A 14,292-nucleotide genomic window follows, 5' to 3' on the forward strand; every position below is an offset into this window, starting at 1 on the left:
AGGGCATGAGGCTTCTTTGCTAATAAAATATTGTAACAAGTTAGCTGTTTCCACTTCTCCTGATTGTTGTTCATCTAGTTGCTGATTTATTTAAGGATTTGCATCAGTACTAGACGCCGTGCATGTTAGACCCGCCGTGAATAATTGCATGTTTTACAGAAAGCTGATTGAATCCTGTTGCTGCTGAACAGATTGAGAGGATTGATCTGCCAAGCGCTTCCTCCCTGGTGTGATATCTTTCTTTCATAATCTGAGTAATTTGTTTTGCATGTTGAAATGGAAGAGGAGTATCTCCCCCTCCAACCATTTCTTAAACTTACGGCTACAAATTATGTGACATGGGCTTCAGCTATGAAGCACCACCATATTGGAGCAAAATGGATGTGGGGATTCATAGATGGCTCTGAAAATGAGCCTAAACTGAGTCTTACTAAGACTATTGATGGTGCGATTAAGGATCTAGAAGAAGTAGAAAAAGAGAGAGCTACCAAGGAATATGAGAAGGAATGGAAAACCAACCATCATAAAATCGTGTCTTGGTTACTTAATAGTGTTGATACTACAATTAGTGCTCAAGTAGCCAAATTTGAGCTAGCCCACGAAACATAGGAATTCCTTTTAGAAACACACACTATGGAAGCCATGGTGCATAAATGGGATGTTCAAGACAAAGTCTTAAACCTCGACAAGGAGAAAAATAAATCAAAGATTATTATGGAGAATTTCCCCAATTATGGGCGAACTTTCCATCTTTGAGCTGAAACAGAAAGATCCACATGACATTCTGCTAAGAGAAAAACAACTGCAAGAAGACAAGTTCTATTCCTTTCTTATGGGATTCGGCCTGAATTTGAAATTGCAAGAACATCTCCTTTGCATAGGCCAACATTCCTACTATGAATGAAGCTCTAGCTGAGTAATTACAGAAGACTTATCCATTATAAAGAGGTTAATGGAAGTGCGTTGGCTGTTCCTAGACCTGGTATTCATATTAAGCTCCACAGACCACATTATTTTGGGAAAAATTGTGAGGAATCAAGTAAGAAAATAATATGCTTTCACTGCCATGAGCCAGGGCACATAAAACCTAAACGCCCAAAGCTAGATTAGTTACCAATGGTTACTCACAAGAATATGGAATAGACTATGAAGAAATTTTCACTCCCATAGCCTTCATGACTTCAGTCAGAACCCTTATAGCAGTTGTTAGAAAATGGTTACTACATCAGATGGATGTTGAAATATTTTGATAACAAAAGTGTGAACTATCTAGCAAGTAATCATGCATTTCATAAAAAGACCAAATATATTGAATGAGTTATCATTCCGTGTGAAAAGAATTTCTCAAAAAGAATATTGAGCTTCCTTATGTCTCGTAGAATTTCAACTGGAAAATTTCTTCACCAAAGGACTTGGAGTCTCCCAATTCTATTTTCTTCTTAAGCAAACTTTCTACGATATCACCATACGTTTGAAGGGGGTTGTTAAATTGTGTAATTTGTATTTCTATGGTATTTTTATTTTTTGTGTGCTAGTTGTAATTCTGATTGGGTTCCATGTATTCTTATCTTTTTTGTATTTTCTTTTCTTTCTCTTTTGTAATTTTTTATTTTCTTTTGTTTCTCAGCCGAATAACAATGCTGAAGAGCCATTGGCCCTTCCAGCGGCTATATTTATAGCCATTGGAAATCCCAATAGCATTCTTTTTTCTCTATTTATTGGGCTCTTTGGCCCTCTTTTTGATGAAGCTCTTTGAAATTGTATTGTCAAGCCTCTTAATGAACTATTTTGTGATTCAGAAGCGTCTAAGATTTGTTTGCTTTCATGGATCTAGTTTGGGTTTGATCAAAGTTTTAGATCCAAACAAATGTCATCTTAGCAGCCTCCATCAAGTTGTACATGTCATTTAACCATATGCAACTTACTGAATTGATCAAGGTTTTAGATCCAAACAAATGTCATCTTAACAGCTCCCATCAAGTTGTACATGTCTTTTAGCGATATGCAACTCATTGTTCAGGTACTAAAAAACTGTGTTAGTCAGCCCATCCTGAACTAACCATTAACTCAATTTTCACTTCAAAGGTATCACAGTTCTATGTCTTTATTTTCAACCATCAACGTGATGGCATCATTAGCTATCTTAACGTATTTGGTATGATTAATAGAACTGAAGAAACGTTCATGGTGCTTTATTATTATTGCACAACAACAATGATATGGAAATCACCTTTCCTAACTCTCCCAATAAATGTGTTGCATTCAGACAGTACTTCAGACAATGTATCTATTTCTTCATTCATTGTGCAGTTTCTCATTTCTGAGAATTGATAACTTGATGAAAGGTGAAGGGCTCTTGTTTCTGAAAATGCGACAAAAATAATTGAGATCCAAAGAAAAGTTATCATAACTAAACCATTTTTTAATAGGACATCAAATTCCTTCTTTCTCCCTAAAGGTTGACTTTGTCTAATTCAACTAATAATGGAAAGTGGGTCCCTTTCTCTCCTCATGTAAACATGTCATGAAAATTTAAGAAAAGCACCCCTTTGGATCGACAAATTAGGGTTTTGAGTGCAAATAGCTTATACTCATTTGTAATCCAAAGTCTCAACATCCTGGAAAAACACAACATTAAGGAGAGAAATAGACAAACATTGGTTCCAAAAGAAAAGAAAACAACGGGGCACTGACAGTTTTTAGTTAACTAAATCAGATTGTGAAGACCAAGAACAAGAGCAATTTCTGTAAGGAAAATGAATATCTTTATTTGGTAAAATACGTTGTATGACAAGCAGACCTAATCTACTTGTTTCTCATATGTTATTTTGCCCTAATATAAATTGAATGGAGTGCAGCTCTGTCCCCAATATTTCACGGTGAGGCCGTGAAATGGCAGTCTTCCTCATCTTTCACTCATATAGACCTAATTTGTTTAGGATGCCATACCATGTTCCATCTTTTAAAACTGATAGATGGTAGAAAGCAGTACGTGCCAACCGCATTATATTTTCGATTAATTTTCCAACTTGGGAACGTTGAGAACGTTGCTAGGAAACGAAGAAAAGAAAGATGCTCCCTTCAGAAAAGTATCAGTAGTGGCAGCAATCGTGCCAGTACCATGTCGGAGCACCATATGCAAACCAGCATAGAATAAATTACACCAATTGTGCAGCGTACACTGCCTTTCACCTTATGTAATTCATTTTAGAAACTCAAAAGGAATGCTTACAAATTCATACCGTGGAGTGGTTACAGGCGACCCAGCACAACCTCGCGGATTTATCACTACCGGAAAGAGCCCGTGCCTGATTGATTGTTTAACAAAACTACAAACCGATTTGTCCGAGCTCCCCTCTGTCGTCCCCGGAATAATCAACACGGTTGTATCCATCCCCTTCTCCTTTCTCAAATCCAAATCCGCCGGCCAATCCAATGAGATGACTCCGCCATCAGGAGTCCTCAGACAAAGCCTCTGGTAAGTGATATCTTGATCATAACGCCTCAATTCTCCCGATATCAGATCTTCCTCAGAGATCATTCCATCCAGCTTAACAAAATGACTCTCTTCCTTCAACAGTTTCTCATTCAATTCTCCCAACATGTTCTTGCCATCTTCGAATAAGATTGATGGGCAGCGAAGCAATACGAAACGGTTGAATGGCGTCGGGCTCGTGATGAGAATCCATTCTCCGGCGCCAGGGACATTCTTCTCCCTGCGAGAAAGGTATAACGCTGCCCCAGAAATAAAACCCAGCGCCGGAGCCATCAAAAAGATCGAATCCATCGACAGGCTTGAAATTGCTGAGAGCAAGGTGTCGGAGAGCACTCCATGCGCATACTTCTCTATCGAATCCAGGACATCAGTCGGCCGAAGGAAAGCGAGGGTCTTAACACGAGTTTTGGGCCGTCGCGGTTTCCGCAAGAGCAAACATGCAGGAAGAATGCTTCTGCGACCCAATTCCTCGTGAATAGGAATGAGAAAAGGAGGCTTCCGACCCAAATTGGCGCAGGCCGCCATGGCTGAACTCCAGGTTCAAGATTGCATATTGCAAGGTAATTAGTAACAGAAAGAAGCAGAAAGAGGATAAATGTTCTTCGCCTCTTCTTCTTCTTCCCTCGATCCCAGAAGAGGAGGGCGAGCCAACTGTCTGGGTCGAAGAAAGCGGTGGAATGTGAGTGCGGCAGACTGAATGCTCGAAGCCTCTGGACGGTCCATCATCCTCCTACAGCCACGTACTCTTGGTGGATCCCACAGTGAGGACCCAATCTCCGTTGTTCCTTGGACAACTTTGCATTTGATGGGAAGACAATGCCCTTTCCAAAGGAAACTCTGCCTCCGTGAGAGCTGCGGTCTACTGAAGTGAGACGCTTTTTGTCTTCTTCCCCCGTGGTTTACTTTATTAGAAGAGTTTGTCCCTAGCTTGCCACGTTGTTGCATTTCATCCGTATCGAAAATTGTCTGGAACTTGAAGAGAATAAAAAACAATAAATTATCGTGATCTCTCCTTTCAGAGGAGGATTTGAATGAGATGCAACCGCTAGAAAAGTACATTCCGATACAACAACCAGGTGACAAGGGGCAGGAGATGCAGTCTCTGCTGGCAAAGAAGTGCACTGTGACACCATCGCACAGTCTAGAACCTGGTGGAGAAATTGTGATCCTATATAAAGGTGAGCTGCCACTGGCAAAATCACAGGCCTTCCAGCAAACTGGGGAAAGTTTCCATATTTTGTAGGAAGCAAAGCAGCGACGATCAAGTAAAGTGATTACCATTGTGTTGTCAATTGTGAGACTAAAAATACCGGATTTCCTAACGTTACCATTTAAATTTTTGTACAACTAGTGGATAAACAACAAATCTGTTGACGAGCGGAACGGATTCAAATTGGATATGCTTTTAACTTCATCGGCTTTGCTGGATATTCACATATTCATGTCTGAATTGGATTTAAATATGAATAAAAAAAGTCTTAATATTAATATAAATCTGAAATCTGATTTCACAATTCGAATTTGATTTTTATATTCACATTCTATTCCGAATTTTGAATTGAATTTTGCCAATTTTCAAAATGTAGGAAAATGAGATACTATATTTGTTTAAAAATAAATAAGATCTAATTTCTCTTGGATATTTATGTATATCCGAATTCAAATTTGAATCTAATCAGATGTCATTTCTTAAATCCAAATCCAATTCTGCTTCTTAATCAGATATTTTTTTTTTTTCATGTCTGATTTTCTCAAAATCGTTTAGTCAGATATTTGATCCAAATTGGAGATATTGACATGTCTAACCTTATTGAAAGGATGCGACAGATAAAAGCTTGAAGTCAAGAGGTTTCATAAGTTGAACGACCGGCTATATGACAAGATTGAATACTTGGTAGACCTCCCAAATAATATTAACTGCCTGACCAAGATATTTCAGTAGCAAGACTAATAGACAAATGGACTTTAATAATTTTTATTTAGATGACAATAAACAATTTGTTGTATTTGTGATTGCTGGGTGCTAGTCGTATTATATAATTTGTTATAATCTAATATGAGAGCATTGTTAGACTGACATTCTTATGAAATCAAAATTAGAACAATGAAATGCGAATGCTTTGGCGCCCCAATCCCTTTGGTATCTCAATTGCAGTCCATGTTAGACATGTGAAGCATTTTGATATCCAAATTGATCTACCAATTGCAAGCTATGTTAGATAGAAGAGGTATTTCGACGGTTGAACTGGCTTTTTGACAAGCCTTGTGATGGTATGCCATTGTGTTTTACAAAAAACAGCTTGCATTTTGATATCAAAGGGCTTGGATTGCGCGAACCATGTAATGAACAACCATTGCTTTGGTATCAAGGGGCCTTCCATTGTGATGGCATGCCACCTGCATTCTGCATCGAGCAGCTTGTTTTTTTTCACAAGTTGTTGGTGTTCTACTGGTAATTGCCAAGCTTCGATCGGGCATTTTGGAGGGCCGATGGACACAATGAAATGGTGTTTTGATTTTGATGTGTATGTGTTATAATATTTTGGTGAAAGTGCATTTATCGACATGTTAGAGGGTGGATGAAACATCCCATTTTTTGGAACCACCTGATCTTGTTTCGACCTGATCTTACAACAGTTATAGGCTTCTGACATTTTTCTAGACACCTTTTGAGTATCAGCGTCTAGTTGTAAGCTAGTCTGGTTGGAAGAGCTAAGTCTCGATTACCTAGTGGTTCAAACTAGGCGTGAAATGGATTTTGCAAGCTCAGTAAACCCCAATTGTAGTAGTGGAATGCAAATGGTGGGACTCGAAATGGTTAGGTTAGACTAACAATTGGACAGGGGACGTGCATGTAATTTCGATGGAAGTCAGGGATAGATTAGTCGATCACAATTGACAAGATTGAGAATACTATTGATAATTAGGGATCCCTTAATGAAGATTAATGGACTCCTTAGTCCTTAGTTACCTAGCTAATGATGGATTAAGTTAGTTGTTTACCTAATTAGGCTAGTACATCTATTGACTAACCACTACTTAATCAGGTTTAGCCATATTAATTGCTTGAGACTTAATTGGCTAAGGATGAGATTAGTGACACTAAGCAAGACTAGTGATCCCTTAAAGGTCGTTTGGTTGTGATGGAACACCGCAGAATAGACAAAACAGACATCATTCATGCAAGATGCAAACGCGGCCAGGAATGCAGAGAACAGACAAGACTCAGAACTGAGGGTTTAAAAGCTCAACTTGACCTGTTGCATTCCGTGGTTTGCAACGGAACGGTTGATCATAAGACGCTCTCGCACGATATCGACTGTCTTAAAGTCGAAACCCTCGCCCTTGTGCAGTTGAAGTTGAAACCATCGTTCTTTCTATCCTGCAATCTCTCTCTCTCTCGCTACGACAGTTGTTCTTTGAGGACGGTCATATGACATTGTTGCTCCTATGGCCAAACAGTGAATGCTTAAGATTGTTCCATGCTTTATATAATGCACCAAACAATCTTCTGCATTCGTAATGTAATACATCATGAGATTTGTAATGATTTTGTATATAAATATGTATATTATTAAGTTATAATTTTAATAATGTTCATCTATAATTTTTATTATTGGTTGCCTGAAATTGATATGTTTAATTTGTGAAGAGGAAGAAGAATGAAGGAGGAGGGGAGGGCTCAGGCTGGAGATTTGCACAAAAGAAGGAGAAGGAGAGGCAGAGGGGACTGCTGTCTGGGAGGACTGAGAGAGGCAGTCTCTCTCTCTCTCTCCCCCCTCACTCCCAACTCTCACTCCTTTCCCGATCTCTTGCATTCTTTCTGCTCTCTCCCTTTCGTCTAACTCTCCTGTCTTCCCCCTCTCAAACGCACTCCCCATTGCCCTTTGTCTCTCTCGCTTTCTCGCTGACTCTCTCCTGTCTACTCGCTCCGAAACTCCCTCATTCTCATTCTCCCATTTGCTCTCTCTCGTCCTCCCGAGCTATCTTGAGCTCCCTCCTGCTTTCTCCCTCAGCAAAACCCTCCTTCTCTGCTCTCTCTGCCTTTTGTCTGACTCTCCTGCTCTACCCTCTTTCTGTCATTTGTGCCACATCACTCTCTCCACTTGTGGATTTCTCTCTCCTCCTGGTCTAACCTAGTGTTCTTGCTTCTGCTTGACACTTGCTTCTGCTTGACCTGTTAGTAGTCTTCCAAACTCACCATCCATTCGTCTTCTTTTCCTCTTTTGTCCTTCCCCTCACCTGACTGCTTCCTGGGGTAATGTGTGGAGGTCGTAACTCATTTCAGTTTGGTGGCGCATTTGAGAAGAGCGCAACAACAGAGTCTTCAAGGACACCTTCTCTTCGCCAGATTCTGTAGCTCGTCTTGTGCAAGTCGATGTCCAGTTTGTCATTCGGTTGAAGCGCCGCTGTCCGCCTGCGGCTGGGTGACTGTGCCGCTCCGTCTTTCCTCTCTTTCTTATTTTTCTGTGCATTGTATTGTATATTTCTTTTTCCTGCTTCTGTTTTTGCGGTTTATTTTTTGCGGATTGTTTTTGTACTTAAGGAACCTCTTGTCCCCAAATTTTGTTATATATTCTCATTTTATCTCGCCTTCTCACTCTCTCCATCCCACACTTTCACCGAACCTGCACTTTCACCGAACCTGCACTCTCACCCTCACATCTCTCTGATGTCCTGTTTTTTATTCGTATTTCTATTATTTATTCTCCCTCATGGTCGTGTGTCTAGTTGACGCTAGACTTGTGGAAAAATTGTTCCTTTTAGGAAAATTGTTCTTTCTCTCTCCTTAGGACTGCCCGTTTGGGTGGTGGAGCGCAGTAAGTTTGGGGGCATCTGTAGCTGGCCATTCTTGGCATTTGTTGTTGGGAGGAGTTGAGGTGATTACGGATGCTACATCAGCTTAGGCACTGTTAAAGGGGTGAGCACAGCCGAACAAACTTAATTTTAATGAATATTTGCCCTAATAATATTGATAATTATCTTTCCAGCATGTTGGACTCATATACAAATTATTTAGGGCACATGGTAGAGATTTTGTTATTTTAGGATATGAACGCTGCGTTGCATGTGGAGAAAAAGAAACTTGTTTTGACGTGCATGTTGAACTTATAGTTTGGTAGTAGATGGGACTTGCAATTTATTGGGGAGTGAACATAAATTTTTATTATGGATATGCTCTAGCATATGAAAGGGATTTTTCTTGTTGATTTGATTAATTTTATACCCTAGTGAACTAATGATGTGTCATCATTAGATTATTAAGGGAGAAGCATAATTGCATTTGTGATGCTTCAACATGACATTAGCCATGTAGACTGGGTGTCTAATTATTTGGTTTGGCATGTAGTTGTGTAATTAGGCAGATTCATACCTAGCGGCTCCAATTGAATGGTTTTGTAGTCGCTTGGGACTAGCAAGTCAGTGGTACGAACAGTGACCAATAACGTGAGAGCTTACTTACAATCAACATAATTGAGGTAAATCATGTTTGATTTTTAGTGGCGCGAAGACTCTTGTGAATATGCAGCAGCATAGGGACCATTGAAGTAAAGAACATGTATGTACATGTGTATATATTGCCATATGGCAACTATTAATTGCCGGCAACATAATGTAAATCATCGACTAGGAACAACACTTGTAATTTCCATTGGACTCTTGACTAGGAAGGTGAGCAGAGAGGTATGCAACTGAAAGGCCGAATGGAAGATTTAGGCTGATTAGGCGAGTCGAGAGGTAATTTCCATCGGTTTGTCTCGACCTAGTGAATGTGAAAAAGCTTGAAGAAAGATCTTGTGGACATATTCAATCTCCTCAACACTTTCTAGAATCAACAACCTTCAACTTGACAACCATATTTCTTATTTACTTAGGTTTTAAGGGCATAGTATCTACATAACTTATTGTTTTTGAGTTTTTGCAGGTGGACTAGGTGTATCGAGCTGACCATGAGCGATAGGATCTAATGCTCAAGTTGATTTTTGTGTTTGTGGAGGCACGCGTCAAACATAACGGTTGCCTATGGCTAAATATGAATTGCCTTTTGCATTTCCAAATGTGGACTAGTATGGTCATTGAGTCCTACAAATTTTCTATTGTTTGAATGATGTGTGTATTAGCATGCCTTGTGACATGAATAATTGTATAGAATGTTTAGCTGTCTTTAATTTTTATGCAATGGCTAAGCATGCCATAATCATAATTGTTTAGGACAACTTAGGGAGAGTATCAAATCGAATACTTCATTGACCCTAATGTTGCATTAGTGAGCATTCTAGTAGGATAACTACTTAGGACAACTACGAACCAACCATGGATCGAGATGACTCTTCATGGTTCGACTAAGGTTTTCATGTGGATTGATTGTTATGGGATTTTGTTTACATTGCAATTGTGAAATGATGTATTTGAATGAACTAAACGAGTAGAGGTACCTTTGAAGTGTTGTTTGGCTAGCCAAAGGTACTGACTGAATATGTGACCTTCTTATGAAGGCGGATTGAGGTTTAGTTACACTCATCGAGCGAACCAACATTGTGTGCTACCCAATCCTGGAGTGAATGTGTTCCCATATTGATAATCAGAGAAAATTAATTGAGTTGAGGCTAGTGGGTTTATGGCAATATGTTTGGGATACATCTCCCCTCCTCCTTACCGCTAGTTTCGCCTGCTTAAAATGCAAGAGGTGCAACCCCAAGATATTATTGTGTTTTGTACTAGGAGTGTTGGACTCTAGGCTTCCCAACCTGGGTGCTCTATGAAGGGCCGATAACTCTAATCAAAATACACTCTTTTTTGGTGGATTTCTCTATTGTTGGAGTGTGTACGGATCCGTAGTGTTTCAAGATACCATGGAGGTTATCTCCTAACTTTAGATCACTTGTGGTGTGCACACATGTATGTTTTGCACTTATATGAACTGTCAGAATGTGAATGAATCAAATGTGACTAACGAAGTGTATTATATGTTATGGTAGATAAAATCTCTACATATTATGGAATATGAAAGTGACTATACTGATAGTTTCAAGGATTGTATGTACACATCGTTATATGAAAATGATATGTTTCCTTTGCAAGTTTGGTTTCATATCTAAGCTCTTACCTTTGAGGGTTAGGGATTTATCTGGTTTGTCATCATACTGTAAATATTCAGACTTCTGTTGTTTTCCTTTTTTAGGTTTTGGTAGATTCGAGGCGATTTGGGACAACAGGTTGATTAGAAAGGCTCAACTCACATCCTATTGGGCAGTTTTTGTGATCGTGATGCCAATGTGTCATGTCTTTTCATCTATTGATGTCTTTTTTTTTCTTATACATAAATGTTTTATTTTTTGAGGCATTTTTGTCATGGAGGGTCATTCATGACCATGTAAAGTCATTTTTGTAGGAATAGTCATTGGTGCATAAATGAATTAATTGTCCATTCTGATTTTGAAATTTGTAGCTTTATTTGATCGTTGTGTCATCACACCACCATGCGTAGTGCTGATCCCGCTAAACAAAGGGGGAAAAAAGTTAGGATGTGACAAAAACAAACAAAACATACAAATCATAAAACAAACACTAGACAGAACAAATAGTAGTCCTACAAAGCAAATGTTGGATAGAACGGACACATTTGTTCCATTCCTAAAGTCATCAAACAATGGATGTAGAATTGTTCTGCTCCAATGGATAGGACAGTGGTGTGGTAGGCAGGACGTCTTCCCTGCCTGTCCTAAACAATAATAATCAAACAACCTCTTAACCTTGCGACTTCAGCATGCACTTTGAAAGACACTCCTTGAACCTAGATTTTTGTGGTGGCTTATATCCACAAACTATGCAAAGGCCTATTGGTGAGTGTTGATTTTCACTGCCTTTTGAAAAGCACATCATTGAGGCATCCATGATCTAATTGTCAATTAGCATATGCCCAAACTATGCTTGTTACTGTTCATCCTCATCTAAAAAATACGCACTATAGAAGTTGGGGTTCAAGATGGACTTCTTTTAGAGGTAACTTACAATAACATTAGTTTCACCGTTCTTCGTAGCACACTCTTTCCTTTGTTGAATGCGGTTATTTAGGGCAAATGGTGTGAATGATACACACCTGGCACTAACTCTTCAGTTATTGCATGAGTGTGTGTCACTAGCAAGTGACATAAGAACTTGTTATCATGCATGAAGTCAATATATTATGTACCTTGCACTTTTGCCTATAACAAGATGTGCAGGTTGTTGACTGTAGAATCCCAAGAGATTGGATATTTATCGTTTTCACTTCACTAGTAGATGCTTCTTTCATTTAGTTGGGTTGGGTAAAAGGAGTGGAGGAAGGAGCAATGGTGTTTGCTAAGCATATGTCCAAATAAAAAAGGAAAAGGATTTGTTAAAAATCTGCAAGTCAAGTGCTAGAATTGGTGAGAACACATACTCAAAGCAAGCATTTGTTATAGAAATTCAATCACGATGCTTTTTGAATGTCTACTTCCTGGTTGGTACATCAATACCTGAGCTCAATGGCACTTGTGGTATGCCTTTTTTTCCCCATTGGCATGTCAAGACCGGAGCTCAAAGGCATTTATAGAACGTCTAAATCTTATTTTCTGACATCAACATCTACCAATTGACTTCAATTTGCCGTCTATGGATTTACTATGCACCTAAGTTCACCTAGTTAGAAGTCCTATCCAGCTCCTTTTCCTTCAAAACACCACTATCCGGGTACGTATCTTTTGTTTAACCTTAGATTTACATGTCTGAGAAAAATCCACAACCCACTCCCTCAAAAAAAAAAAAAGGAAAAGCCCATGAGAGTTTTGTGGCTTTTACATTCACTTCAGATTGTAAAACCATGGATATGAAATCTACTGTTCTCATATGATAAATTGTCATAAACATCTATATCTTCGAATTTCATCATGTATGAGAAATTTAATATATACCTTTTTAACATGAACTCAAACACATTATGCATGTACTCGTACTAAGTAGGTAATGCTGCACTTTGGGCTACAATGCACCTTCTTCAAGATTTCAAAAGGACCCACATATCTTGGCCTCAATTTTCCTTTTTCATTGAATCAAAATAAACAACTTGTTGGAGGCTTTGACAAATATGTAGTCACCAACAATGAAAGTACATATGGCTTTGATCAGAGTAACTCTTTTGTCCACTATCAGGAGCAAATACTTCGAAATTCTAACTTCTTCCATAAATAATGAATTTTCCAACTAAATGTCTCCCATTTACATCCATCATATGTGACATGGTTTACCATACAAGGCTTCAAAGTGCGCCCACTTACTACTTGAACTAAACTGTTGTAATCAAACTTTGCCAATTTCACATGTTCATCTCAACCTCCTTTCTTTCCAGCTTACAAACTCGCAGAATATCTTTTAATGTATAAGTGGTTAATTTTGATTACCAATATGTAAGGGTGAAAGGTTATAATTAAATTCAATTTCATTCAGAAAAGCCTGAAGCAAATTGTCCCCAAAATTTTGATGTGAATCGTATATCTCTTTAACATTTATACTCCATGCAATTTCACAATCTCAGCCACAATATAAACCTAACAAGTTCCCCAACTACTAGCCCCCTATGTATTGACAAAATAGTTTGCTAACTACAGAATATATCGATTCAATGAGACTGAAAGAATATATGGGCCCCAATAAGCACTAGTTATCCTCAAAAAATTTCCAAGTGAGAATGGAATTAATCCATCTGTTTTGATTTAAGTAAAGCCGAAGTAGATCCCACAGGCCAGAGACCTGTTATAGAGATCGATCCATTGGAAGATAATTCTCAGTGTGTATAGGGTTCTGTTTTTTTATGTTAATGGATTTAATTATTTTACTTATCTTCTAACCTTAATCCAATGTGATGGTTAAAGTAAAGGTCCTTGATAAAAGCCTAAGACTGTAGCTACTAATGATGAAAAGAGAATGAAGATGGAAAGGACTGCTTTTATTAACCCTCGACACATGAGCAAGGGGGTAAAAGTACAGCAATTGTTCTCCGTTACAGCTGCCCAATACGAAGTATCACAAACATATGAGATAACACAAGTTTGATTTACCATTGTTCTCAGATATTTTGTCGTAGCACCGATAGCCAAGAACTTGGAAACTGCGAATAATATCCCAAGAGAAAATTAGAACTTCATGCCAATGACTAGTTGCTCCTCCATTGCTTGCTAACATCCACGCCACTTATTCAGTGTTCAAAGGCAATGAACTTATGGGGCAAGGCAGGAAACTTTTATTCTTAAAGAGGCATCTCAAAGGAGATTCTGACATGAGAACCCAACTTTTGACCGGCCACCCGCAAGACAGGACAAAGGCTAAAAGGGCATTCGCTTGATTTGTTACAATTACAAGGTAAAAACATCCGTCTGAAGCTAAACATACCATCATCATATAGTTTGTGAATCTAATTTGTCAACAACATTCTGAAAACTGTGTTTATATGATCGGAACACCTGGCCAGTAGTATATAAGCAATCATAACAGTGAACTAAATCCAACCGTTGCATGTAAAGGTCTCAGCATCGACTCACTACAACAGCTAGATACAAACGGTTTTTGATAAATCTCATTCACAATTACCTTCAAGCGGCGGCCTACATCCCTAGAAACAGGAAGATTGTATTTTCTTTCTGAATCATTCGCAAGAGTCAAATATAATAGCGTCATATTGGCAAGCATCTAATACCAAGAGTATAGCCCCTGAAGCTTCCCCCAATTAAAATGCATCGACAGCTTCGCTTGCTACAAGAGAATGGCACACCCACGCA

At 38.8% G+C, this 14,292-nt stretch overlaps 1 protein-coding gene across 4 annotated transcripts in view; it reads right to left on the reverse strand.

The window, feature by feature from the left end:
- Window positions 1-4,347, reverse strand: part of LOC116257041 (uncharacterized) — a 92,945-nt gene extending 88,598 nt beyond the window's left edge. For all 4 annotated transcript variants that reach the window (XR_004173296.2, XM_031633642.2, XM_031633641.2 and 1 more), the window contains exon 1: window positions 3,243-4,347. Coding sequence is in view for 3 of the 4 variants with exons in the window: in XM_031633642.2 (XP_031489502.1) it covers window positions 3,243-4,021 (779 nt within the window). In the remaining variant the exon portion in view is untranslated. The remainder of the gene's footprint in view (window positions 1-3,242) is intronic.
- Between the last annotated feature and the right edge of the window lie 9,945 nt (window positions 4,348-14,292).

This window comes from Nymphaea colorata, chromosome 7 (genome assembly GCF_008831285.2).
Source record: "Nymphaea colorata isolate Beijing-Zhang1983 chromosome 7, ASM883128v2, whole genome shotgun sequence".
In the NCBI taxonomy this organism is placed as follows: Eukaryota; Viridiplantae; Streptophyta; class Magnoliopsida; order Nymphaeales; family Nymphaeaceae; genus Nymphaea; species Nymphaea colorata.